Raw genomic sequence first — 27,173 nt, 5'->3', positions numbered from 1 at the left:
AGAGATGGAGGAGAGAGAGGGATAAATAAGAGAAAACTCATAACCAAATTTAATTATTTAACTGAGCTAGACACGGCGAGGGACCGGCGTCAAAAGACCAGGGTGAGAGAAGAAAGGGAAAGGGAGAGAGAGACTCAGACAGAGAGCAGCAAAACAGGCATGATTGATGGGGGAGGGGGTGAGAAAGGCTGCATCGAGATGAGAAGTCCAGACATCAAAGAGGACGATAAGAGGGCCAAGTGAGATGCAGAGAGGAAGAAAGATGCGAAAAGAGAGGAGGAGGAGAGACAGAAGGAGGAAGGATGAACAGCAGGGCGACATGCTCACGTACTGGGAGTGTATGCCTGCTCAGGCAGAATACAACAATATGACTTATATCGCGCTGAGTTTTCAATTACGGCCGTCGAGCAAATGAGGGGAAGCCTAATCGAAGCGAGAGACGCGGTGGGTGCAGATGAGACGGACTAAAGCAGCGGTGGGGAGATAGTGTCTTAATTAAAGAGTGCTTTCCCATATCTGTCCTGATCTGCCTCCAACCTTTAGTGTCACAGTTCATTTAACTCAGGGCCAAAAGAGAGGGGAGGCATGATACAGGGAGGGAAGGAAATAGGATGAAACAGGAGGAAAGGAGAAGAGTGGAACCTAGATCAGAAGTTAGGGGAAAGAGGAGATAAGGGGAGAGGAAACAGGAGGAGAGAATAGTGTAAGTAAAACGATCAGGCAAGAAAAGAAAGTGCTACTCTCTCTGTGTCTTTGACTACTAAAGCCCTTTGCAACCAGTAACCCGGCTGACGAGCGGCACGTTTTTGTCACCGCTGATATTTAAAGGGGAAAAAAGAAAGGGATATTTGATGAAAAGAACAGGAAAGAGCAAAGGGGAAGGACAGAGAGGAAAGAAACAGAATGATGGTGACAGGCATGTACTGACAGAAAGAGAGAAGAGACGGGATGAAAGAGACGTTTGGTGTCAGACAGAAATAGAAAGGTAAAAAAGAGGACAGCTGAAATGTGCTTTGAAAGGACAAAGCATTGCTCGATGCCTAAAAACGGTTGACACAAGATGATCTCACACTACTTTATCCCGTCTGTGTGAGTTCTTTGAGTGCATCGAGTGCGAACAAATGAATAATGCAACACATTTGACGGCAATTTGTACTTTTAAACAATGTTTGTCTGTATTTATTCAAATCTGAGATGGAGAAAATAATAGCCATAAGCCTGAGTGAGAGATGCTTTGCATGCATTTGTCAAAACGTGTTTCTTCCTTTTGGTGCTCAGTCAACTCGACAAGGTTTTTGAGGAATTCAAATCAGAAAGTGACATTATACATAAATGCTGATTTAACGGTGGAGTGCAAAAGAGTGATTTCTCGGGGGCTAAACAGACTGAAGGCGAGAGGAAAATGTGTCTCAGATGTATTACTGAGTCAAGTGCTCCTCTAATTGAGAGAAGCCAAGGGAGACAGAGAGAAGGAAAGAAGGATGGATCGAGGTATCAGACGGATGGGTGGCTCAGATTTATCAGCAGCAAAGCAGTATGTGAATTAAATCGTGTTACTTTGTTATTGTGTGAAGTAGTGTGAGAACATCTGGAGTGTAGCATCTGTGCTTTTACATAATGGTTGTACTTGTTACATTTTGTGAAAATAAAACACATTCCTTATTTCAACATCTCATAGTAGTCAAGCAATCCTTTCGAGCGTTGTTAAGGTACCTGGAATCGCCCGTCCGTTACGCATCCAGCGCAGGGTGGCGGCCGGCTTGCTGCGTGGGGACATACAGCTGAGCTCCACCTCCCCCCCCTCCACGGCCTCCTGCTTCACCTCCACCGTGGGCGTCTCCGGGGGCACGGAGACGGAGAGCGTCGCCACCTGGTGGTGAGTGGCGTCCGTGTAGAGCTGGCAGAAGTAGCCGCCCTCGTCCGACACGCTGACGTTGGTCAAAGTGATGCGCACCAGCCTCGGGGTGAAGAGCACCATCTGGAAACGGTCGTCCTTCAGGGCTGGGGGGTGGACAGAGACAATGGGGAGAGGAAGAAGTGGGGTATGGAGGTGGGGGCGGAAGAGAGACAGCATGGGATGGGAGGGGAGTGGGGAAAGGAGGATGAGATGGGAGGTGTGATGGATGAGAAGATGGGGGGCAAGGGACAGGAAGAGAGACAAGGAGAGGGAAGGTGAGTACATCAGTCATCGGTAGAAAAGAAATCAGTGAAGTGAGACTTCATTCAAATGAATTCTGTATTTCTGCACATAAAGAGTAACGGTAAAACCAATGGGAAAGCAAAAAGGATTTTACTCTGGGTCAGTATAAATGATTGTTTTTTTCTGTTCTAAGGCTTCAGGGACAGACTCGGAGCATTAAGAATTGTTTTTGTCACGGTGCTTTGATTGCTTGAAATATTCCGCACACACAAGCGGAGACTGCCAAAGAGTGTCATATTAAATAACTTGTTTCAACACTTTTACTGGCAGCCTGTTGCTGGCGTTATTACCAGCCGTGACAGTGACACTGGTATTGTTTTCAGAGTGTGAGTCTCTCTGTGTGTGGACATGGCAAAATGTGCTTTTGGAGATTCCTACTGGAGTGGAAACTACCTCAGAGGCAGCTTTAAGTACTTTGCCACACACAGCGACAGCGTTTCAACCAAGCAAGACGGAGTAACAACACTTAAGGTGTGTTATTGAGACGACGTTTGAAGGTGCATTTGTTCTGATTAAGGGTGACGGATGTAAGGGTTAGAAAACAGGGAAGGGACCATCGGCCTGGTTCGGTGGGGTGATCCATTCACAAGATTGTTGCTAGTTTTTATTTGGTTTTGGTGAGAATTACCCAATGGAGCAGGTTTATACCTCACCCACGAACCCAGGCTGCAGGTTCACAGCTCAGTTTGCTTAATTACAGAGTATTTATACCGAGGCAAAACCTTGCTAAATCATCTTACTGATTTGCAATTGTGTATTACATTGTTACGGCTTGACATGCTGTTTTGTGTTTCTGAAAGTCTATTCTGCCACAGTCAATAGTTGTGTATGTATCTGTTCAGCCGAAGCAGTTAGCCTAAGGGTGCAAGTGATGTGCAAATTATTCCATTTTATATCCAGTGTGCTGCAGAGGAACTAGCCGGCTTGGTAAATTAATATCATAGGTCAGAGAGTGTGTAGCCTGCCTCAGAGATTGATAAGAAAGAGATCCTTGCATTCTCTCATTTAACACAGCCGTCTTATTAGCGACTCAATTGGTTGCCGGCCTCAACATAGACGTGCTTTCTGCCTGTCAGTGGTCTTATTTTTGGCATATCCCTGGAACATACTAATTGGCTTCCAATTGAGGGAAACAACTGTCAATGACCACAACACTAGACCTTCATAAATTGGTGAGAACATGTGCGCTGTGGCCAGACATTCAGAGGCGTAGAGCCAGGTGGAAGCAAACCTTCAGGAGAGTAATAACAGCTTGGATCTGTAGATGTAGGTTAGCTGATGGTGCCACTTCCAGGACACAAATAGTGACAGTTGCTGCAACTGCTTCCACTCTTCTAGCAGATTGGGGCACAGGTTAGTTTAGAATCACAGGGCTGGGTTTCAGGGCTTAAAGTGCTTTTACTTTTTTGCTCGGCAGTTGTGTAATATTAGTTAGAAGTGGTTGCTTGCACTTGGCATGAATAACATCACGATTGTGTTAATTAATGTCAATGATATATCTGACGTTTTTACTTGTTTATCTTCCTCATTCATCTCTTTGCAGCGAGTTATTGGCCAGCACAGCATGCACAAGAGAAGCGAAGGCTGCTTTAATTGAGTGATATGACATTTTCAGCTTTGGACTTATTCCTTAGCCTCCAGATAGTTTGCTCTGTATTAGCAAACAGCCAGTTCTATCTCCCGCAGTCTGGACCAAGTGGTAATTTGCGACGTCCCTCCCACGGAGAGCGCTGCAGACGAAAAAACTGGAAAACATTGCAGAAAAGGGTCCGTGACATCACACCAGACGATGTTCTGCTCGAGAATGTATGGTGCTGCTAAATCTAAAGCTCAGTTGATATGAAAAAGTTCAGAGAGAGTTTGCAAAGTCAGTCTCGATGGAGCAGCTCCAGGCTCTTCATTGATACAACATAACGGATGTCTTGGTTCTCTCGTTTCCAACTTGAGGAAGAAGCTTGTTAATTTCCCCAAGCAATTATTGGACTATCCTTTACTAGAATGTATTCATTCATTCTCTTTGCAAATGATTGTTTTATCCCTTTAAGCCAATTTCTAATTAGCGTCTGGCCCTTTTACAATGGGTCTTATTAAGTTTGAATGATTATTGTTTTCTTCGCTGTGAAGCACTTGTTCAACCTTTGAAATCTACTATGCAAATAAGGCTTAATGCAAAACTCAAGCTGAGTTTAAGGAAGGCTATTACATTGAGTAGTGCTGCCCTTTGAGTCAGTGCTAGACAGGCTAAATGTTACAATTGTAAACAGCGTAAACACTGCAATTCAGACTTTGAGTAATAACCAAAGATTGGAAACGAAGAGCAAAAACACACATCAGCTTTCTAAATTGTGCAGCCGTGGACATCAGCTACCCTCGCCAACCCTATCGAGGCACAAAGAAGAAAGAAAAGATGGCAAAGAGAGAATGAAAAAGTTAAACATGCAACAATTTCTCTTTTGTTATTCAAGAAAGAATGAAATCAATGGAGAGAAAAATAGTGATAATAACAAATAACGCTAATAACCGTTTGTGGGTGACAGTGGCTCGATGCGCATAGATTCTGATTGGTGACTCGCTTCGTATCGAATTCACTGTGAAACCTTTCCCTCACTCTCCATTTCTATTTTATTCCGTCCCTATCTCCGCTCCTTTGTGTTGGCTTTGGCTCACGTAGGGAAGCGTACACACTTCCCTGATGTAACAACCGGCCATCTCCCGGCATAATTCATCACAACACAGCCTCTACAGTACTGATATTGGCTTTGTGTGTGCGCGAGAGAGTTGAGGAGGAAAAGAGACTGAGAGAAATAGTCTAATACAGCTTCATAATGCGGCAGGCGGGAAAATACAATACAGATAGAGACACAAAACCACAGGGGACAGAGAGAGTGGCCCGAAGCGATGGAGTCAGTCCACTAGTCCTGGAAGTACACCAAACTAATCTCTCCACACAACCCCACAAATAATGTCCCCTCCACCGGATGGCAACCAGGGCATTGTCAAAGAGCTGTTCCCCCCAGATAGGTAAATCTTTCTTCTCTTTCCGCACTAAATGGCAACTAAATGTCAGACTTCTGTTCAAGTCCAAGTTCACCTTTATTGTCCTGGCTCATTTGCATGCTGAGGAGAGTTGGGGAGAAAGAGGGATACGGACCACTGAAGAGAAAAGGTCCATTTGCTTAGTTCCACCGCTCTATTACAGCTATCAGTCGCCACAATCTCATAAAACACACCCCCGGCTGGTTGCTCACTTGCAAAACAGGCATCCTAATTCACAGCACTTACAGCAGTGCCTCTATTTGGGCAGTTAGTGTGGAATGGCTCGGCACAGAAAGGTGTCAGTTTGTTATATCTGGGCACCAGTTGGGCGATAGGCAGAAATGGAAGAGCTCTACAGCGAGTGATGGAGCAAACACGGAGGTAGAGAGCCAGTCCAATGTAATTAACGAGGCTTTTTCTGTGCTAACCGGAGCCAAATTAGTTACGGAAAGCCATCTATACTTTGTACCTTACCTAACCCGCGGGTCGTTTCAGAATGCTATCGGCGTCTTCACCCCTTATTACTTCCTTTCCCTGTTCTTTCTGATGCTGTGTGTTCCTTTACCTTCCACCCGGCGCCACACAAATAATAGAGGGGGAAGAACCACTATTATTTGTATCCTCTCATTTTCTCTATCTTCTTCCTCTGTGATTAAGCTTCATCATGCTTTCCGAAAAGGTGCAAGTCCATTTCTCGTGGGAGAGCAGAGGGGGCAGCTCTGTTTGAATACTTAATGGGACTTGCTAGCAGTGCTGATCTGATGGAATTGGGGGGAAAGTTGAAAGTAAGTTTTTCTAAAAGCAGAGACCTCAATACCTAATTAAGGTCACTTCGTGATCCAGGAGACTAACGACGAGTGAATAGAGGGTGTGTGGAACAAGAATATTTGAATGCTGGAGCGGTGAAAACTGAAGGCTGTTCTTAAGTCTTCTCCGAATTCTTTGTCAGATCTCGGCATGCATCAGAAAATATTCACTGACTCTGACTTGACGTGGGAGTCTTGATTGTTGAATCAATGTTATTACAACTGATCAAAATTGTAAGGATTTGTAAATATTCAATGTGTTCAAGCAGAAACTTTCACAAAGAAAAACATCAGACCATACGGTAGGCACATTTACATACATATTGATGCTTCTGAATTACAAGCTTTGTGTTGTTCTTAGCAGATTAAGCATCTACATAACTGCAGTTTTGACATTTATTCTTTTGACCGATCTACTACTTAATACGGTTAGCACTGAATATATTTGCCATTTCACTTATTAGAAAGATGATGAATATGCATCGTGTTAAGGCTGTGTGTGACCTTAATAGTCCTCGAAAATGAGAAATGTGTCATCGATCACAAGCTAAAAAGCCATGAGACAAATACAAACACTGTTATATTTCAAACAACCATTTTGGCTTCCGCCGCTGTCCTCATTTCAACTCAAATAAATCCAGCTAAATTGAAAGCTTTATTTGCAGTTCAAACATATGGCCTGCGTAACAATATCAGATTGAGATTAAAATGACGATGTGTAAGGCTATATTTTGATAAACGTCTGGAACTCAGCCACACTCAATTAGAGCAGCTTGATTGAAGTTAGCTCAGTAAACAGACTCTCTGAAAGTCAAAATCACGCTGGGATAATTAGCACCTGTCAAACAACAGCAGAACAATCTAAATCATAACCTATGAAAACTATTTTTAAAGCAGCATGTCAGACAGACTGAGTGGGAAGACCATTCGGAGAAAGGATCAGATCTTGGGATGTAGATATACACTGAACAAAAATACACTGAACAAAAATATAAACGCAACACTTTTGTTTTTGCTCCCATTTTTCATGAGATGAACTCAAAGATCTAAAACATTTTCTATATACACAAAATAACCATTTCTCTCAAATATTGTTCACAAATCTGAAAAAATCTGTGATAGTGAGCACTTCTCCTTTGCCGAGATAATCCATCCCACCTCACAGGTGTGGCATATCAAGATGCATGATTATTGCACAGGTGTGCCTTAGGCTGGCCACAATAAAAGGCCACTCTGAAACGTGCATTTTTGCTTTATTGGGGGGGTCTGGGGGGGTCCGAAAACCAGTCAGTATCTGGTGTGAGGGGTAGGGGTAGGGATAGGGTTAGGGTAATGTTGTGAATCGAGTGGCCCATGGTGGTGGTGGGGTTATGGTATGGGCAGGCGTATGTAATGGACGACGAACACAGGCCACTCGATTCACAACATTACCCTAACCCTAACCCTAACCCTAACCCTAACCCTGGGATGGATTATCTCGGCAAAGGAGAAGTGCTCACTATCACAGATTTTTTCAGATTTGTGAACAATATTTGAGAGAAATGGTTATTTTGTGTATATAGAAAATGTTTTAGATCTTTGAGTTCATCTCATGAAAAATGGGAGTAAAAATAAAAGTGTTGCGTTTATATATTTGTTCAGTGTACAATACACTGTTGAGTGCAGAGCTTATCTGACAATAGTTCAGCAGGTGTCCTTTCAGAGGGCTTTAGGGTTTCTGATCTGCCTGTCAAACTGTTTGGTCACTTTAACTGTGTTTATGCTATGGCAAGTAAAGGCTCCGTATGGTGTAAATTGGGGGCTTGAAGAAAAAATATGACTTACACTGTGTCTTTCCTGGCAACATGGGTACCTTGATAGGGTATGACCTGAAGCTATCATCTCTTCTGTGTGTATAAAAATGGTTGGCAGTCGTATTTAACAAGAAAGACTTGTGTTACACTCCAGATATCCCGCAGGACAGCTATGCACTAGATGATTGGTGTAAGAAGGTACTAAAACTGACCTGCAACCTCTACGACAGTGTAAATGGATTTATTAAAATATGCATGGCAACCACTTTTGGACATGTTTAACCCCTCTGGATTGGACTTTATTCTAACCAGTTGATAACATTGGAACTGGCTTGAATGTCATGTCACAGAGTGGGAACACTGGCCGTCCATTCGCTCTGCCACCTCTCCTTTAGTGCATGTAGGTCCTGAGTGTGCATGTGTGTATTTCGGGCCTATCTGTATAATTGTAAAATAACACCAGAGAGAAGAACTGAAGATCCCTTCCGGATACAGTTATCTTAATCTTAAATGTGTAACTCTTGCTGTTGTTGTGTTCAAAATAGGAAGAAGCGCTTCTGTACATATTTGAAACTGGTCATGTGTGTAATTGTTGAATAACATATTCTACCAGTTTATTGATTATGCAGTATAAAGTGGAATGAGGCTGAATCACTGGTATACTGTCACTGTACTGCAGAGGTGTGGTTTGGCATTTGGTTTCATTTTGAACCCTAATCAAAGCATTCATTGGGTTGCTAGGCTGACATTCATTGGGTTGCTAGGCTGACATCATCTTAAAAACAGTTGTTTGATATTCAAATTGCTTCGCTTTACCGCACCGTTGTGACGAAAAGGGAGCTGAGCCGGAAGGCAAAGCTCTCTGTCTACCGGGCCATTTTCGTTCCTACCCTCACCTATGGTCATGAAGGATGGGTCATGACCGAAAGAACGAGATCGCGGATACAAGCGGCCGAGATGGGTTTCCTCCGCCGGGTGGCTGGTGTCTCCCTTAGAGATAAGGTGAGAAGTTCGGTCATCAGGGAGGGACTCGGAGTTGAGCCGCTCCTCCTTCGCGTCGAAAGAAGCCAGTTGAGGTGGTTCGGGCACCTAGTTAGGATGCCACCTGGGCGCCTCCCTAGGGAGGTGTTCCAGGCACGTCCAGCTGGGAAGAGACCAAGGGGTAGACCTAGGACCAGGTGGAGGGATTATATCTCTTCGCTGGCCTGGGAGCGCCTTGGGATCCCCCAGTCAGAGCTGGTTGATGTCGCCAGGGAAAAGAAAGTTTGGGGCTCTCTGCTGGAACTGCTACCCCCGCGACCCGACCACGGATAAGCGGGAGAAGATGGATGGATGGATGGATATTCAAATTCACCCTCTTGCCCTTTATTGTAAAAAGCTACAAGTCACATTTTTACTCCGTAGTCTTGAGCCCAAGCTAACGTCTTAAGAAGTTATCACAGCGATTACGTTAAGGGCATGAATACCTTTTGCTACACGACAAAACGTATTGAAAACATTTGCTCCAATTAAGCATTTCAAAGGCAATGCTTAAAATCCTTGATCTTTGTTCTTTTGCTCAGAGGTTGCCTCGCAGCTCTAAGAGAAAAGATGGCAAAGGTAGCAGCTTTTGCCCTTAATTAGTTCAGATAAACAAGTAGCGTTCGTCTACCCTGAGGCTCTCAATGAAATCCATTATACAACTGGTTACCATATTTTGTTGCCACAAAGCCGCTTTAAAAAAAACAACCTGCGAACGCCAAGGTTATGCTCTAATGAGGAGCTGTAATAAGTTCTGATCTCATCACAGGGGTTAAAAATGGATTATGCAGAGAGCTTTGAACTGTGCTTTGAAAACAGTTAAAGCAGTCACACTGTTAGGGCAGGAAGAAAAACCATCATCTAAATTAACTCCGGGGTTATCTGACTTTTTAATGTGAAATCGCTTCAAAGGCAAAGCGAGGACATTTGCAATAAGACAAATGTAAAGTGCAAGTGTTGGTGAGTCATTGCTAATGTGCTTAAAAGGCTGGCTTCAAATGGAACTGAGGGCAAATGCAGAGACATAGATGGATTAAGTTTGTCTACACAGGCAAACGTGCACGCAGATACACACCTCGCGTGCCGTTGAAGAAGAGCGTCTGCCGGCGGGGATTCTGGATAACCACGATTGATCCATCGTAGTTCTGCAGGCGGCAGGAGATCTGGGCCGTACCTCCCTCCAAGACTGTCACATTCTCTGCTTGCACCGCCTGACAACGGGCTGAGGAAGAGAGGGATAGATGTTAATATAGTGTGCGAGAGGGAGGGTGACGGAGAGGAAGAAAAGAGGGGGGACAAACTAGGAACAGATGCGGAGAAAAACATGTTCAATTTGTACTGCACTTGAGATAGAACCTTTCAAAATAAGGTACTTAAAGCATCCTTCATTTACTGGCCATTTGTCATATGGAGACAACAAGGGAGAAATGGAGAGGGGGACTAAAAGAGAGGAGGAGACAGAGTGATGAAGATGGAGAGATTGAGAACATGAGAGCTTGAGAAAAAAGGACTCAACAAGTAAAAGAGGCTTCTTATGAACAATATGTTCGTATGATTATAATAGGGATGATTATAATTACTGCTATTCATCTCTTTACGTGCACACATGCAAACAGGCCTATTGGCTGGTGGGAACCACTGGAGAATGCATCAACACACACATTTGAATACAAGATGCCTTATTAAGTCTCTAAGTGGCAGTCTGTCTTGAAAGTAGACACACACACATGCATGGACATACGGAAACACAATGCTTGGCTCACACACACACACACACACACACACACACACACACACACACACACACACACACAATCTGATCACACTCTGGACTGCGGCCCTGCCACCACCTGTTCAAACTGTGGTGTTTCCGTCATCGCCTCGGTCTGAAAAGCTTGGCAAGGTGCAGAACAGCCTCGAATGCACTTCACTAATTCTTAATTCCATTTCTCATCCAGGTGCAAGCTGAACTAATTGATTACACGCCATTATCCCAATGTAATGGCTCTTATTACAGGTATTTGGAAAGTGCTAGAGGGGGGGAAACCACTCAACAGTTTTTGGGACACCTGTGTGAATATTCATGTGTGGATGCATGCACACATGAATATGTGGTGTGACACAGACACTCACAGCAACTTTCCTACATTATCTTTCAAACTAACTAGCCCGGCCCCTAAACCCCACATGTTCATCTTGGGGGCTGAGAAACAGCGGGGAGCCCCTTTCATGTTGCTGACAGTCAGTAATGAGGAGGTTGATTATGATCTGATTGGAGCGTCCTCTGTTTGTGGGTCAAGCCGTTGCATCGTTTGAATTCAAAATGATGTATGCACAATTAGCCATAAGGCTCCAGTCGGCAGTGGACTATGATTGCCTTGAAGAGATTACCAGCTTGCTGGCCTCCCCAAACTAGTATTTACCCATTTGCATTCCCTCTCTCTCTGGCAAAGTGTTTGCTGAGGGGAGGATTTAGAGAACAACATCAATATCGAAGCACGATGATAAAGCAGGCAATAAGAAGTGCCGATAAAGACGACGGGACTGTATATATTTGACTGCTGGGGCCAGCAGCGTCTGTGAGCTCTGAACACCTTGAGAAGGCAGGAAATGTTGTGAGACAAACAGATGGTGGCTGCCGTAGCAGAAGTTGCTGACTTGACTGCTTTGGGCCAAAACGAATGTCTATATCTGCAACCGGGTGGTGTGTCCCGAGTTTAACTTTGTGCACACACATGCACAATAGGTGAGCGTGTGAGCAGGGCTTGGCATATTGCAATTAAGCCGCTTTGACATCATCTGATCCTGCCAACTTCAAATGTAATTCTCCCCTCGATTTTAATCTCTTTTAATGAAATACTCAAAGCCCACATATTCATCACATCAGGGGAAACAGAAAGACACAGTGGATATTGAACTGAAGAAAGAAAGAAACCAAGAGAGGATTAAGACAAAGGGGACGCTAATACTCCACGGAACCGAAAAAAAGTCTTCACAATTTACACTAATTGTAGTCATTATTGCTCCCATTCTCTGCATCAATATTGTGATTCATATCGGGGGCCATCAAGGCCTATCTCCGTCATCCCAATTATTTTACTAATGGCTGTTATAACTCATCACCAGGGCAACCGGGCCTGGCCTCCATTGTTTTAAGTCGTGTTAATTGTAATAGTCCTGCTGTGCATCCTGGCCAGAGCAGCGTCTGTGGGTGATTGGTGACCCATCAGAACCAAAGTAAATGTGAGGATTCAATGGTGAGCGCCTCGAGACAAAGAATGGGGTCCAAAGTGTGCTTATGGGAGGAGGCCAGAAAAGCTAATTAGCTGTTCATTTGTAAACCCACTTCATCTGACAGCTGTCACCCCTTCAAAGGAAATGAGTTGCAGCGGCGTAGCAGTAAAGTGCAAAGAAAAGCGACAAAGAAAAGTTAGAATGAAAAATCATCCACCGCTGTAGCGAGCCGAATGGCAGGCATCCGCCGTCACCCGCTGAGAGATGCCACCCAGAAACACCTGCTGGCTGCTGGTGGGTGATCAATCTGGGTGAAGAGAACAGAGGGATGGAGAGACGGTGGGGGGGGGGGGGGGGAGGACTCTAACCAGGAAATTATAGCAGGGAGTTAGGAAGCGATGGTTTGTGAATAATAATACCAGCTGGTGGGGGCTGGACGAATGCATACGCGAGATGACGCATATTCCTCTCTCGCTCGTAACGCAGCTGGGTAAAAGCACTTTAGCTTGAATGTAGGTTTTATAGGCTGCCATTTATATGAAGGCCACGAGCCTCTGATTCTGCTCACCAGCGTAAGTATAGTACACACAGGGAAGGGAAAGAGGGGGGGGGGGAGAATCAACTGCTGTGACAGAGGTATTAATTTGGCCTCCATTAAATCCAGTGCCTATAATAAAATACTCCACAAGTGTTGAATCATAGAAAGAGAGAATACTGAGAGCAATCGATACCCTGGTAGTGCACTGACTGCCATGATCAACAGAGAGATAAAACAGTGCGGGGAACAACAACAATCACTTCTCTCTCCAACCAAGCGGGGGCAGTGTTTCATAGCAGTGAATAGGTCCTTTGCATCACTTGAAATGCCTCCACCCAGGCCGTCACTGGCAACAAAAAAAAGAGCTTTTATTTAGTACAGCAATGGAGATCCGAGGAAGGGCGATCATTTCAAAACACATAAATACATAAATAAATAATAGGCGGGCAAATTCATAAGACAAGGCTGTTCTGGGGCCTTTCCTAATGGTCTCACAATGGGGTTGAGTTATAAGCCGAGGGAGGCTGGGGAGAGAGGGACACAGGTAGGAGTGGAGAGTTAAAAGTGGGGGATTTGGGAGGTAGCCAGGTGGACTGCTGGCTCACCCTTGGTCACGGTAAATTCTAGAAACTGCCTCAGTGGTGCAGGGTCAGCACCTTGCTGCGCCCTCCCTCGGTTTCACTCGGCCCTTATTTCACTCTCCCCATGTCTCCGAGAGTGAAGAGAGGAGACGATGCGACCGCAAGACAAGAGATGAAGAAGAGATGAGCTGTCTCCATTTGCCCCATGTATCCTTGAAGTAGTGCACTCAATGTGTCCCTATTCATTATCTCTGATTATCCTTCAGTTGGTAGCGGGCCAAGAGCTTGTGTTTTCTTTGCATGCCGGCCACGGATTTACAAGGGAATTGCTGCAGGAGACGACAATGCACAACCCGGCGTGCTATTACTGCTATAATTAAAACAATAACCGCAGCTCGTAGTTTCCACTCTTATGGGGTCGTCCGTTGGCGACTTCTCCATCTCTCCCCATCTGGATGTACATGTTTCCGGTTATCCCCCGAGTCAGCGAGGCGAGCCGGTTTCCACAGTATGTATGCAAATGAAGATTGAAATGTGTATGTGTGTGTGGGTGTGTGTGTGTGTTGCTCCAGGTTCATCACAGAGCTTTGCAGTGCACTGACTCTCTAAAATAGCTGACTTTGACTTTTTTTTCTCCTCCATAACTCCCTTATGCAGACCCACCACTCTTCCCCAATCCCTCTCTTCTCCCTTTTCTTATCCCAGTCTAAGATTATCACTCCATCTCTCACAGGGAGCCAGCACTCTGCCAATCAAATCCAGTGCAAAGAAAAAAAGATTCCCTCTATAAATAATACATAATCCTTTACAAATCTCGCTCTCGTCTCCCTCATTACCTTCTTTCTTTCGCTTTCTCCCATCCTCCTTCACTTCCTTTTTTTTTTAGCAATACACCCCCCCCCCCCCCCCACGCGCTTCCACTTAGTCCACATCTCATAATTCTTGCCTTTGTGTCTAATCTCACTCTCACCATCACCATCTTCCTCTTTTCTCCTTTTATTCAAACCCCCAGTCTCTCCATCCATGATCTAATCCTTTATTCCTCCTTCCTTCATCAATCCCTTTTCCTTTCTTCCTGTCTTCTTCCTCCATCTCTTCTCCCTTATCTGTTATTGCATTGCTCATCATGCATCTTCCTCATCGGAGCTGTCCTAAAGCTCCGGGGCCTCAGGAGAATTCTTTCTTTCTTTCTTTCTCTCTCTCTCTCTCTCTCTCTCTCTCTCTCTCTCTCTCTCTCTCTCTCTCCCTCCCGTTAGTGGCTGTCTCTTTTTCTCCATCTTTTCATCCCTTCTTTTCTTTCTTCAAGTTGTCCTCTCCCCCCTCCACCCTTGAAATAGTTCCCTTCCAAGCTGCAATAGGCTTTCTTTGCCATGCAATCTCTCTCTTTCTTCCTCTTCTTCTGACTCAGTGGGAATGTTTTCCTGCCTCTGTGCCGGTTCCTCCACACTCCCCTTCCCCAAATGTGATTTGTTCTGCAGCTCAAGTCTGCGGCATAATCGCGCTGTTTTCATAGTGTGCTGGTTGAGAGCATGGGGGAAGATAGAAACAAAAGTGAGGCAGGGGGACAAAATAAACGTGTGGACTGAATACATATCGTTTCTGCTTCCTCCCTTATTCTCTAATTAATCTTATTTTATTGCAAGTTATAAAGCTCAACCCTCTCTCAACTTCCTCTCTCCGTCTGTGTTCTTTGATAATCTTTCTCCCCATGTCAGGAACCTCCCCCTCTCTCCATCGCCCACCGATGTACTTTGAGCGTAATCCCTGGTCACACTTGAACTCTCATTAGAAACATTTACGTTCATTCATTTTTCATATTTCACATCTTTTTTTAAACACTCTTGACTCTGCTCCCCAGTCACACTTCCTCCATTCTCAGCATTACAAATCTTCTTCCTCTCATCCCCCTTTTTCCTTTCACACCCCCCCCCCTCCCCGCTGCAGCATTGCTTGTTTTGACCTTCGCATCTTCATGTCTCTCTGGCCCTTTGGTGTATTTCAATCACTTCGTCCCTCTCTCAGCGTGTCCCCTCGTCTCTCCTTTCGCGCTGCATTGCATCTCCCTGAGCGCTCTCCTCTCCTCTTGTCCACCCATCCCATTACTTATTCTGCTCTCTTGTTCACCTCTTCTTACCCTTCACCAACCACCATCATCCCCTCTCATTCCTTCCATTTCCTGTCTCCCAGTTTCTATTTAAAGCTCTATCTACTGTGAAGCCTTCTATGGCCCGGGTCTGTCACAGCCCCAACAACAGTGCGACAATGGCCACCACACACACCCCAACAGCGGCTTAAAGGACATTTACAGGGCTATTACGCGACGGCTACCCCACTAGGGATGCACCACAGCCAAAGGAACTGGTCTTAACACCCCCTTCAAAATCCACCACATGGCTTCCTTCCCTTTCGTGTGTATCTGTATGTGATGCCAATGAATGTGTGTATGGGAGAGAGGAAATGTACGGGCATGTGCGTGCACTCAAAAGCAAAAGTGTGTGTGATTCTGTGCTGAATGGGAGTTTATGTGTATGCACATTAAAGGCCTAACACAAAACTGCCCTACTGGCATGGATTACATATCCACGCTGACTGCCAAAACACAAACTCATTCTTTCTCTGTATCACTCACTCCCCCATTGTCACCCCCGCACAGCATCCCCCTAAACATCCCACAAAACACAATGTCCTTCTGTTGATCTAATATGCAAAAGAGAAATTGAGATTTTGGCTGGCACAGAAGGGGAGGTACTGTGCACAGCAGCACAGCACTTGTTTACCAATGAGCAGAGGGGAAAAACATCCCCCTGTATTAGATGCAAAATAATAATAATGGCAGGAAGTATTAATAGCAACTCTGCCTCTGATCCTACTAGACTCATGTCACACTTTTTCTCTCCATCTCTTCCTTGTCTTCAATCACTCTTATGACTCTTGGTTTCACATCTCGACCTAATGTGGTTTTTGATTTGAGACCCGGTCTGTTGTTTTATCTCCGTATCCCTCCTCTCCATCTCTGTCGTTCTTGCACACACAGAGACGGCGTTGTTCTCCATCTCTGTCTCGATATTTCTCTTTTGCTGCCTCTGCTGGTCCCTCACATCCACAGTGCAAGTTTCTATATTACCAGATCATTCTTTCCTTAGTGTCTGTCTTTCTCTCTTTCAATATATATTGGTGTCTTGCATTGAACTTTTTACACCCATTCTCTTTCTCCTCGACAACCACTCCATTTCGTTCACTATCTCTCCCGCTGGGGTTCAACTTTCTTTCATGATGTTCTTCAAACGAGGGCTGAGAAAAAGGTTTCACAGTAATGGTATCTCTCTTATTCTCTGTTTTCATTTAGAACTGCTTTTTGGTCCAATCCCTGGCATCACCCCCTCCTGGGCATATGCTCCTGTCTCCCAATTATCTCTTTTCTTAGTCTTAATGACCAATTCTAACTTAATTATCAGCATTTTAAACAATTCATTTGAAGCTCTAATTTCGTCAATGCATCCCAAGCTTTTCCTCCCTTGGTCATGTGCTTGGCATTCACTGGATCTCATTCTGCATCAATTTACACCAATTACGGTAGTAGCGTAGCGTATACACAGATGTGTTCCTTTTTCATATAACGGAGGCATCGTATTACAACACTTAGAGATATATCTGCAGGGAGTTTAAATTAAAATGAACAAGGAGCTTACTAACACTACATTTCCACTTCCTGATACGAGTGTGTGCATGTGAACATTACAATATGTGTGCTTGTTCTCCCTGACTTATTTGGGGTTTGATGACACTTTTAGAATCGATACTGCACGACTCATTACATCTGTATAGGTGTGCACATGTGTGTGTTGATGCGTGCATGACTTACGAGTAAGGCAGAGCAGGACCAGGACCAGGCTGCGTAGGGCCGGAGAGAAGGGGGTAGGGAGGAGGCGACAGAGGACAGAGCTCCGGACAGGCCTCATTGTGTATTTAGAAGCTGTGTGTGTATGTTTGAGTGTGTGTGTGTGTGGATGTGCACGTTTGATCAATGGCTTCTCTGTGACCCTGCATGCACTGCTAAAGACAAGCTAGTCCACAAACAAACACACACACACACACACACGCACACACACACACACACTAACACTGTGTATGTCCTCAACTGTAATGCTGCAGACACGTGCACAGGCTAACTGCCCGGCTTTACTGCATTACAATCAGACAGAAGTTGTTGTTTGAGGACACTTAAAGAAAGGACTCGTATGTGCTGACTGGAACACAACACATGCAAAGAAACTGCTTTAGATGCTAAGTCACGTAGAAATGAACTGTAGCCAATCCACTAGACACTTGGCTAGAGCTCAGGGCGCTAACAGAGCTAGCGATTTAGACACTGTATCACAATGCACACAGTGAAAAGCAGAGCAACAGAGAGTACCACTGTTGACTTTAGCACCTTGTGCTGCTTAGAAATAACGTGTGACATGAATTGTCTTAAACCAATACAGTGCAGAAGCTGCTCAGTTCCATCAAAGCAAAACAACAACAAAGCAAACAATGCTAGGCTACCTATTTTCCTACCACAGTGCTCTGAGCCTCCTGAGACTGGTGCCTCAGATCAATAAACCACAAAAACCAACACCAAATGTGACCAAAGCAGACATGAAATACTATGCTCTATACCAGAGAGGGAAATCAGTAATGTCAGCTGTGATATTCAACCAAATGAGGGACAACTTAATTAGCTCATCAGTAAGTGTGGGCTACACTGCAGTGTCAAAGTTGGAGCTAAGCTAGTTCAGCGCCCTTCACAATTAACCACAACAACAGACTGCTTGTCTCGTGGAGGTCAAACCGCACTGCTCTAAGGAAAAGAAAACATCAATAATACAATATTGCAGTCGGATAGAGGCTGAGTCAAGTGTATTTCTACTGATGTTGACTGAGTGCTAACTTTTGAAATAGAGCTACCTACATTGCCATGCCCTCAAGGAGAGACAGAGAAATATAGGGCAACATTGTTCACCCATCAGACAGTGTATTGTATTGTATAGTAAAACAGGGTTTCCCGCACTTCTCACTCGACAAATCGGCGGGCAGGAGTCAATGTTCCCTTTGAGCTATAACCAAACCGGCCAGGCCTCTGGAGAGAAACACTATCTCACTACAACTCATCTGGAGATACCTAAGGTTAAATCAAATCCATTGAGCTCGAGTACCGCGCTATAAAGACAGAGAGTGGAAATGCTTGCCCTGTGTAGAAAAACCAACCTGCTAGGAAGCACACAGCAGTCAGACGCTTTAGTTTCAAATATTACACATTTCAGTCTGCTACTTTACCCCAGAGACTTACTCACACAAGGCATCTACCATTACTCGCTTGAATGAGAGAACTCTTTTGATATGCTATCATGTACACACTGTAGCGTAAATGGACAGTGATTTTACATAATTCGAGACTCCTCAGAATAATCACAGCCTATCAAAAAGTGTAATCGCGCAGCATCGACCTGCCTTACTCTCCCTTTCGAACATGCTCCACCGGGTGCTCTCCAGATACACACACACACACTCATACACACTGATCTGAAAGTCTGCTGTGTTTAAGGTCCGGACAGAGCTCCACTGATTGTCAGGATCCAATGCATCGTCGGTGTGTTTGTATGTTTGTTAAATATGTGTGTTTGTAGTGAAGAGACAAAGCGTGATGAGCTTCACCGCACACCTCACCGAGCGCTATCCGATGGAGTAAAGTGCGGACACACACAAGGAGCTCTAACGGCGATGGCCCGGACACTTCTGGCGAGGCAGAAAGTGGATCATCGCCAATCTTCCCTACAGCGCTGACTTCACCGGTCAACTGGCTGGCGCTGAGAAAATGACTGTGAGTTGGTGAACACCAGAAACTCGAGTCTAGCAGGTCTGAGGCCCGGCAGCAGACCGACTGCAAAAAAAAGTCACTTGTTCAAATTCACCCCTCAAATTGTGTTTGGTTTATCCATTCTGCCCTCTTCCTCCAGTCGTCCCGTCAATCCGTACAGGCTTGTTAGTTCCTTAAAGTGTGTTCTCCTTTCGCTTCGCTTCTTTCCTGTTGATCTATAAAAATAGCTAGAATCCCAAAAGTGGTAGTGTGTTGATCACATCCGTCTGTCTATCCGTGTTCTGTCTGACACTTGTTTATATAACCCTGGCCACCCTCCCCTTGCTTAGTGTGTGTGTGTGTGTGTGTGTGTGTGTGTGTGTGTGTGTGTGTGTGTGTCAATGTGGGATCAGTGTCTGCATATTTTGCATACTATTTTGTGAAGGTTAGAGATGAGTGTGTGTGGTTGGAAGCAGTGACAATGGTCCTCTTTCAGGTCACCAAACAGTGGTGGCGTGTGTCCCTGAATGTGCTCGTCTGTCCAGTGCTGACTGAAGCAGAGTGTACATGTAGCTGTCTGTGTGGCCCTTTTCACTAGCTACTGCCCATTAATGTATCCGTGCACACAGAGGCATCATAGTGCTCTCAATGCTAAACGGCCATTTGTACGGCTGGAGGGATGCGCGCGGCTGTCTGCTGACAAGGACTTTGTACATATGCATGTGTGACATTTGTGATTCAAAGTGGAAGTGGATACAGCGAAAATGAACATGACTGTGTTATGAATTATGCTGATGTGAACCTGGCTCAATAAAATATATCACCTCCATATTTGTACGCTGATGAAACAGAAATCATTGCTAAGAGCCAAACCTACCTGTCAGTTATGTTGCCTCCCCACACTGGGCATAATGCTATTCCTTAGTTTGTGATCATTGCCACATGTAGTAACATTACTGCTATTGGCAATGCAAAGCCAATGGTGGAGGCTAACGACAGTAGACTGTCTGTGACTTTCATTGTCCTGTAAAATGTGAAAGGCAACACACTCTTGCTCGTAATTGCGCCTCTGCTTGTTCGTAATCAACTGATCATAAACTATGAGTCCTAATCTGCCACACGCTGTATTTACAAACATCTTTATGCATTCAATTTGAAACATGCTGCTCCCTATTATCAAGTCTAATAAAGCCAATTTATTTATCAAGCGCTTTTACCCAAATAGGGTCATCACAAAGTGCTCTATAGAGCAACAAAGGGCATAATTACAGGCCAAAAGAAAAACACAAGAAAACATCGCACTACTGGCGAATGTGTGTGTGTAGTTGTGTGTGAGAGTCCCTGTGTGGGCTACCCCCTGATGGGTGTATTTGTTTTTGTCGCAGTGTGTGCGCGGAAGGAAGGGAGGTAATGGCAAATTGTGTCCCCCATCCTCTCTTCCTCTCTCTCTCTCATCCAAATCACATTTTTAATGGGCTTCATTGGTGCCACCGTGGAATAAGTGTTGCCAAAGCACTTAAGGGGCTTAAGTCAGCGGCGTGCTGAAAATATTAAGCACTCAAACAGCCTTACAAGGATCCCTGCCTGCTTAAGAATGCCAAGGAGGTCGTGCCGGCATTTAATACCATTGGTATTAAAGCGCTCCGACATGGGAGAGGAACAGAAATATAGATATATACAGCATGTTCCCCAGCTGAGAATAGACGGGAGGGATGGGAGGGATGGAGGCTGCTGGGAAAGAATGGAAAAGAAGTGGAAGAAGAGAGTCTCAAGTGCAAAGTGCAATAAGAGTGCAACTAAAGACGAAGGACAAAGGAGAGGAAAGTGAAAAGTGGTGTTTGAGAGTCGTGAGGGAGGAGAGGAAATTTGAAGGGAAAAAATAAACAAGCAGCGTAGAGGAGGAGAGAGGGAATCGGGCCAAGGTGTGGGAGGTGCGGGTTGATGGGAAAGCTGAGAACCGGCAGCAGAGGGCTAATGCAGAGATTCTATCGGGAGGCTTATCCAAGATTACATTTCTCTTTGTCCTTAAGGCACTTCTTGGGTAAGCGGAAGTGTCGAATTGATTACGTATGTCTCCCTTGAGGTTGTGCGGGCGAGTGGGTTGGGAGAATGTGTGTGTTAGTGGGTGCGTGCGAGTGTTGTGGGGGTTATATGTATGTGTGTCTGTGTAGGCGGCAATCTCGAGGGTTTATTAGCTGGCAAAGTGGGAAGGAGGGCAGATGTTCCTGAAAGGTAAAGATAAATCAAACGAGCATGTCCTCCGGGGTGTTTCAGCACAAGTGAACATCCAAGTATTTCGTGTGGTTGAATTAACGTGGGCATGGCGACTCATACATATACATGGGCATGAATATAGATTGTGTATTTTACGAGTTCAATTCAATAGTTAAAAGTTTTCTTTTATAACGTTGGTTTTATTAGTCTGCCACTAAGTCCCAGACGACCACAAAGTTTTAACACTCACAGGAATGTATTATCTTCACTGTCCTCATTGTCTCTCAGTGTAATCAAGATACTGACAAAACAATGTTCTTGATTTTGGACACACTATAAGGAGAACATCAGAACTACCAAATTATAAGCCCCTTTTTCTTACAACAACAAGTCATCTGACCCTGGTTTAAGTGCACTCACATAACGATTGGTATGTTTTACCCTCCTTGCCATTCTGCTCTCCTTCCCCTCTCTTCTTTCTGATTTCTTGTTTGTCTGACTGGGTGTTAATAGCTGGCCTCGAGCCAAGCTAATCCAACTGGGTTCGCTCTGAACTCTTTAATTAGAATAGTCACAGCTCCTCGATCTATGAACACTATCAGTGACTGCATTTTCTAAAGGCTGGGCTCGGGCTACTTCCTGTCCACCTCATGCTCCCGGGCACAGGGATCAATGTGGCCGAATCATTTGGGTACATTTCGGCTGACACCAATCGTCTTCCTTCACACCACACGGGATTACAACGTTTTGATTTTCTTTATTTTCCACGGTCTGTTGACAGTGGAGCATGGCAAGTAAATACAAGTCAATATGTCACATCATGACAGGATAACAAGAATCCCAAACAGACATTTGAATTCCTAAGAAATCACATTGTTTGGATGTGAATATATAAGCAGGCAGTGTGATATAAGCCTGCGTACATACCACCTTTTTCTACAGGAAACTAGGAGACTTGGCAGTGTCCCTTCACTGGTTTTACAGTGTGGAAGAAAAGACAATGAAGCTTCTATAATACCCATTGTGGACATCCTATTAGGCTCATCCCCAATACACATTTACCCTGCATTAGCTGTGCATTTAAGGGGACAATTCTAGTTGTTTTTTTCCGGCCTGGCAAATAATCAAGCAGGCGTATCAGAACAAAACACTCCCATGTGACAGTTCTGTTCAAGGAGGATGGAGCTAATTAAAGCTCAATGCTTAAATAGAAATGCTTTTCGTTGAACTATCAGTCATGAATTTGCTTTATCAGATATTCAGTAAACACCAGATATGTGAAACATGATTTCATCCGGAAGAAAAAACTGAAATGTTTCCGTCTTGGGGCCACACACGATGTGAGTAAGAGGTGCCATTTGTCTCCTCACATCAAATGCTGGGGAATAATCCTCTTTTGTGTCAGTGGGGGAAATGTTTTGAGACTTTCAGGTCAAAAACTTAACTCCTGCTAATTGTTCAAACAAGATAGTGTCTGGAAATTAACCAACTTCACAAAAGAGCTTATTTCTTTCCAGGCATGCAATCAGATTTACATTACAGCTATCCATACACCACACAACCAAATCACATGTTCTAAACAGAAGTAAAACCCTCATCTCCATGAGTCAAAGTCCCTCTGCTCTGCACCCGTCGACCCTACCTTCCCCCGTGTGACGTCTGTGCTGTTTAAGACAGTCAAACCTCCTGGACTGGAAAACACTGCCACTAAATGTAATCACCACAGCAATTACTTTCCCCACAAAACGTAATTGGCAAAGCAAATTAGTATATGTATTTTGACAGGGTTGAATTGTGAATGACTAATGCGGAGCACAGCAGGAATTAGATTGAGTCAAAGCCACTGCGACACATCGGGGGCAAAACCGTTGACATTGTGCCTGTAGTTTGAACAGAAAATAACAAAACATGGGTAGACACTGCTGCAGGGGCCCGCGTATGCGAGAAAAGGGCTCCAGAAAAGTTATTGCTAGGGTGAAAAACATCTGTCACACTAGCAGTCAGTGATTATAGGTAGCTGCAGGTATCCTCATTCACCACGATAAAGAGAACAGCAGGAAACGAGGTGTTATAGTCCGACAAGGCTGACAGCTTTGCAATGCAGACATGACACTTCAATGTATTCTATTCTCATACATGCATTCCTAGAAAGACATGTATGAGAAGGCATTACAGGCATATTACATTATGCAGAACCATGCAATGCCCCCCATTGGGATGCAGCAGAACGCTAAGCTCAGCCATCCCTTATTCAGTAAGATAAATGCAAACAGTGGTACCTGCCAAGTGGAGAAGGTACAGCGCGAGCCTCCTAATGAGTGTTTCTGTGTGTGCTGCGAGCCACATGCTTCACAGCGACCTGCTGGGAGCAACACCCATTATCTGTGTGTCATCATACCTCCCAGTGACAGGACTCTCCACTCACTGTGTCCTCCGCCGCGGAGCGTGTCTCTACCTTTCTGCTCCCTGTGCACGAGTTATACGCGTGGAGGGCTCTTTTGTTCGCTGTCGTGCGACTGTGCCTACATGTATATATATATATGCGCCCCCCGTTCAACATCTCGCTCTTTCCTTTCCAGGCGGATGTGTAGTTGATGTGCAGATCAACTTGTCACGGCAGCAGCTTCTTGTGTTGGATGGAGGAGGACGGCTTGTACGGTTGGGTGTAGGGGAAGTGGGAGGACGCAGGTTAGCCGGGTGTTGTCGTAGCTTAGGGTGGGTGCCACCTCGCTGGGGGGTTCTCTGCCAATTGCCTTGCCCCCATTCTGCCAATTCACAAACGCCTAACAAAGGGATAATTTCTCCCTCGCATGATATCATCTTTCCTTTCACCGAGAGCCTCAATGGAACCCTTTATGGCTTTTTATCACATCTCTCTTTCCCCTCCCTCCTTGTCTTTCTCTCTGTTGCTTTCCCAACCCCTCCTGTCCCTCCCGTCTCTCCGCCTTTTCATAATTCTTGCTCTACTATTCTCTCACTCTGACCTTACAGAGGGTCTTTGAACTGAAGTCACTCTTGTTACTCTTTCCCCCTTTGGTTCCTTCTCTCTCTCTGGAGGGAAACCACACACTCATCAGTTTGCCGGCTCTGTTCCTGACGAGCAGGCTCGCAAGGAGAATATTAACGAAGCTCCTCCGCCAATTAACACCTAAAGCACATAACAACCTTTTATGCCAGCAGACACACGCGCATGCATGTGTGCGCACGCTCACACTGAAGTACTTGCCCCACACACACAGACACACTATTGCACACAAACGATTGGTGGAAAACACACAGGATTCGGCGAAGAGGCTCACATAAACAAAAACACACACGCGCGCACAAGCTAATAGATTGTGCTGATGAGTGTGGGTGGAGAAGGAGGGGGACATTTATAGGAACAAGGGGAAGTAATGTAGAGAGAATGGAGATGCAAACAAAGTGATAAGCAGCAGGGAGAGGGAAGGAGACAGAGGTGAGGAGGGAAGGGAAGAGTGTGAGAGCGAGGAGAGAGACAGATTTATGGAGTGTGAAGAATGGCATGAAGAGAAGGGGGGAAGTCAGTGATAGAAGGTTAACGTGGCTCGGCTGCTCCGGACATGGTTCATGCTAATTTGAAAGGTTTAACAGTGGGTCGCTGCACACACACACACACACACACACACACACACACACACACACACACACACACACACACACACACACACACACACACACACACACACACACACACACACACACACACACACACACACACACACACACACACACACACACCCACACCCATTTCTGGACACACGCGTGGGGCGGTTTTGGTGTATGCATAAAAGATGGGGAGCAGGAGAGGTAAGGGAGATATGCAGAACAAGTGCGAATGGACAAAAAGCGTATGGTAATGACCCGGATAACGAAAGGCTGCTGCAAGGGGTTGGAGAGTGAGAGGGGACAAGTGTGAGTGTGATAAAGTAATGGTGAGGGGGGAGAGAGGGAAAGTTCCCTCACGGCCTGCTGCTTCTGGATTGAGCAGCGTGCAAATGAAAAATGGAGATGAAATAATTAGACAGGCTGACTAGAAGCGCTCATCTAAATATGTAAATGCACTTAATTTTACTTTGATTTGCTCCACTGCTTCCCTATCACTCACACACTTCTATCTCCCCCCTTCCATGCCTTTCACTCTCTCCCTCTCATTTGTTCCCATTCCTCTGTTTTTCATTTCCCCCCCCCCCATCGCCGTCTCCCTCACCATCCTTCATCCTGCTCTGTTTTCTCTCTCCGTGCATATTAAAGCTACAGTATGTTAATACACTGTAGGTATGTCAGCTCGATTATTCACTCTTATATGGACTTGCGGGAGTCAGAGGAAGAGAGTGTGTTCAATTAGTTTGCTCACGCCTGTCTGGCCCCGTGATGGGGTGTGCACGGTTGTGGACACAGTGACATGAGTATATGTGTACATTTGCGGCTGGGTTATCTTAATGCAATCTCCACCGTATGTCCGTGAAGCAATCTCTGAATTTCAGCAAGGCTAATGAGGCTTTGGCGGTTTTATTTAGTCAAATGAAGTGCTAAAGTTATGCTTTTTAATAATTTACCTCAATGTGTTTCCACAGATCCTGTTTCCTTATGTAATTGAAGCGGGGTGACACATGCCGACATGTACGCGTTCGTTCTTTGTGCCCTTTGAGCGACTGCTTGGATGAACATAACTTCTTGAATTGGCTCAGGAGTAGTCCACATTGACACAGGTGTTTGAGAGAGATTTCTAGAATGTGTTCCGGCCTCTTTTCGCCCAAATTCAAACCGGATTCTAACAAAGCTTGAAGCAAGAGACGACAGAAGCATCTCTGACTGTCTGATACCAGATCCAGTTCTTTCTCTCATCCCCCCTGCCGTTTCTCTCTTTCCCCCTCTCATCTCCGCACGTTTATGAAGGAGATTCCCAGGATAAGTGCACACGTTGGCTCAAATGTTGACATTTTTGTTGCGTCTTACTCCAAGTTTGTGCCACCACACGCACTTTTGTGTTTACTTTAAACATGTCCACACGCATCTGTTTATTTCATTTGTAGGCAAACACACCACTAAACTGTTCCTCTAATGCAGGGGTGTCAAACTCAATTTCATCGCGGGCCATTCGCGGGCCATTCGCGGGCCATTCGCGGGCCATTCGCATAAAGGTTGCACTCAAAGGACCGGTTGTAACGATATAAATATATAATATAAATATAAAATAATGTATTATATTACATTATTGCCTCTGAATTGGATTATTATCGGATAGGATAATAACTTAGTAATTAACTACGTCTGAAAGCAGAAGTCCAGGTCTCTTCAGTGCACATGTCACAAAACGAGATGCATTGTGGGACATGTAGTTTATGGGCAACCTGCTTCTGTAAAGTGGCATGTAACCGTATAATAAACTTATTATATTCTTTGCAAGCTCTTGCGGGGCCGCATAAAATGAAGTCGCGGGCCGGATTTGGCCCCCGGGCCTTGAGTTTGAGACCCCTGCTCTAATGTTATAAGTTGTATTTGCTGTAAAGTGTCTCTACTGTAGGCTATTTTTATGTACAGCACTTTGGCTCGACCAAAAATCGTTTATAAATGTGCTCTATAGATAAAACTTGATTTGATTTATAAACACACCTTTTATAGTCACTATGGAGAAAATCAATAACAACTTCTCCGCAGCACGGCATGAAAACACATGTGGGTTTTACAGAAGATAACTTGATTGAAATGAAATGGTCTCTCTTGTAATCCCACAGAAGAACATTTCATGTTCTCTTTTCTTTTTCACTTGATCCTGAAGCTGCCCTTGCCGTTGCCATTCGTGGTGTCTTTTTTAGGTCCAATAATTACGGTAACAGTTCACATATCCTGTTTCTAATTAAATGAATTGTGACTACATTTTGAACATGACTGGT

General features: G+C 44.8%; 1 protein-coding gene across 4 annotated transcripts in view; it reads right to left on the bottom strand.

Moving 5' to 3' along the window:
- cadm4 (cell adhesion molecule 4) overlaps positions 1 to 27,173 on the bottom strand; it is a 175,215-nt gene that overhangs the window by 20,462 nt on the left and 127,580 nt on the right. For 3 of the 4 annotated variants that reach the window (XM_034102888.2, XM_034102890.2, XM_034102889.2), the window contains exons 1-3: positions 17,071 to 19,341; positions 9,931 to 10,077; positions 1,714 to 2,001 (exon numbers count right to left, since the gene is read on the bottom strand). In XM_034102888.2, the coding sequence (XP_033958779.2) occupies positions 1,714 to 2,001; positions 9,931 to 10,077; positions 17,071 to 17,167 (532 nt within the window). In that variant the 5' untranslated portion in view covers positions 17,168 to 19,341. Of the gene's footprint in view, positions 1 to 1,713; positions 2,002 to 9,930; positions 10,078 to 17,070; positions 19,342 to 27,173 lie in introns of those variants that run through there. The other variant, XM_034102891.2, reaches the window with a different exon arrangement.

This window comes from Pseudochaenichthys georgianus, chromosome 16, assembly GCF_902827115.2.
Source record: "Pseudochaenichthys georgianus chromosome 16, fPseGeo1.2, whole genome shotgun sequence".
NCBI classification, from domain to species: domain Eukaryota; kingdom Metazoa; phylum Chordata; class Actinopteri; order Perciformes; family Channichthyidae; genus Pseudochaenichthys; species Pseudochaenichthys georgianus.
The sequence above is the reverse complement of the archived record's forward strand: the minus strand, read 5'-3'. Positions and strand labels throughout refer to the sequence as shown.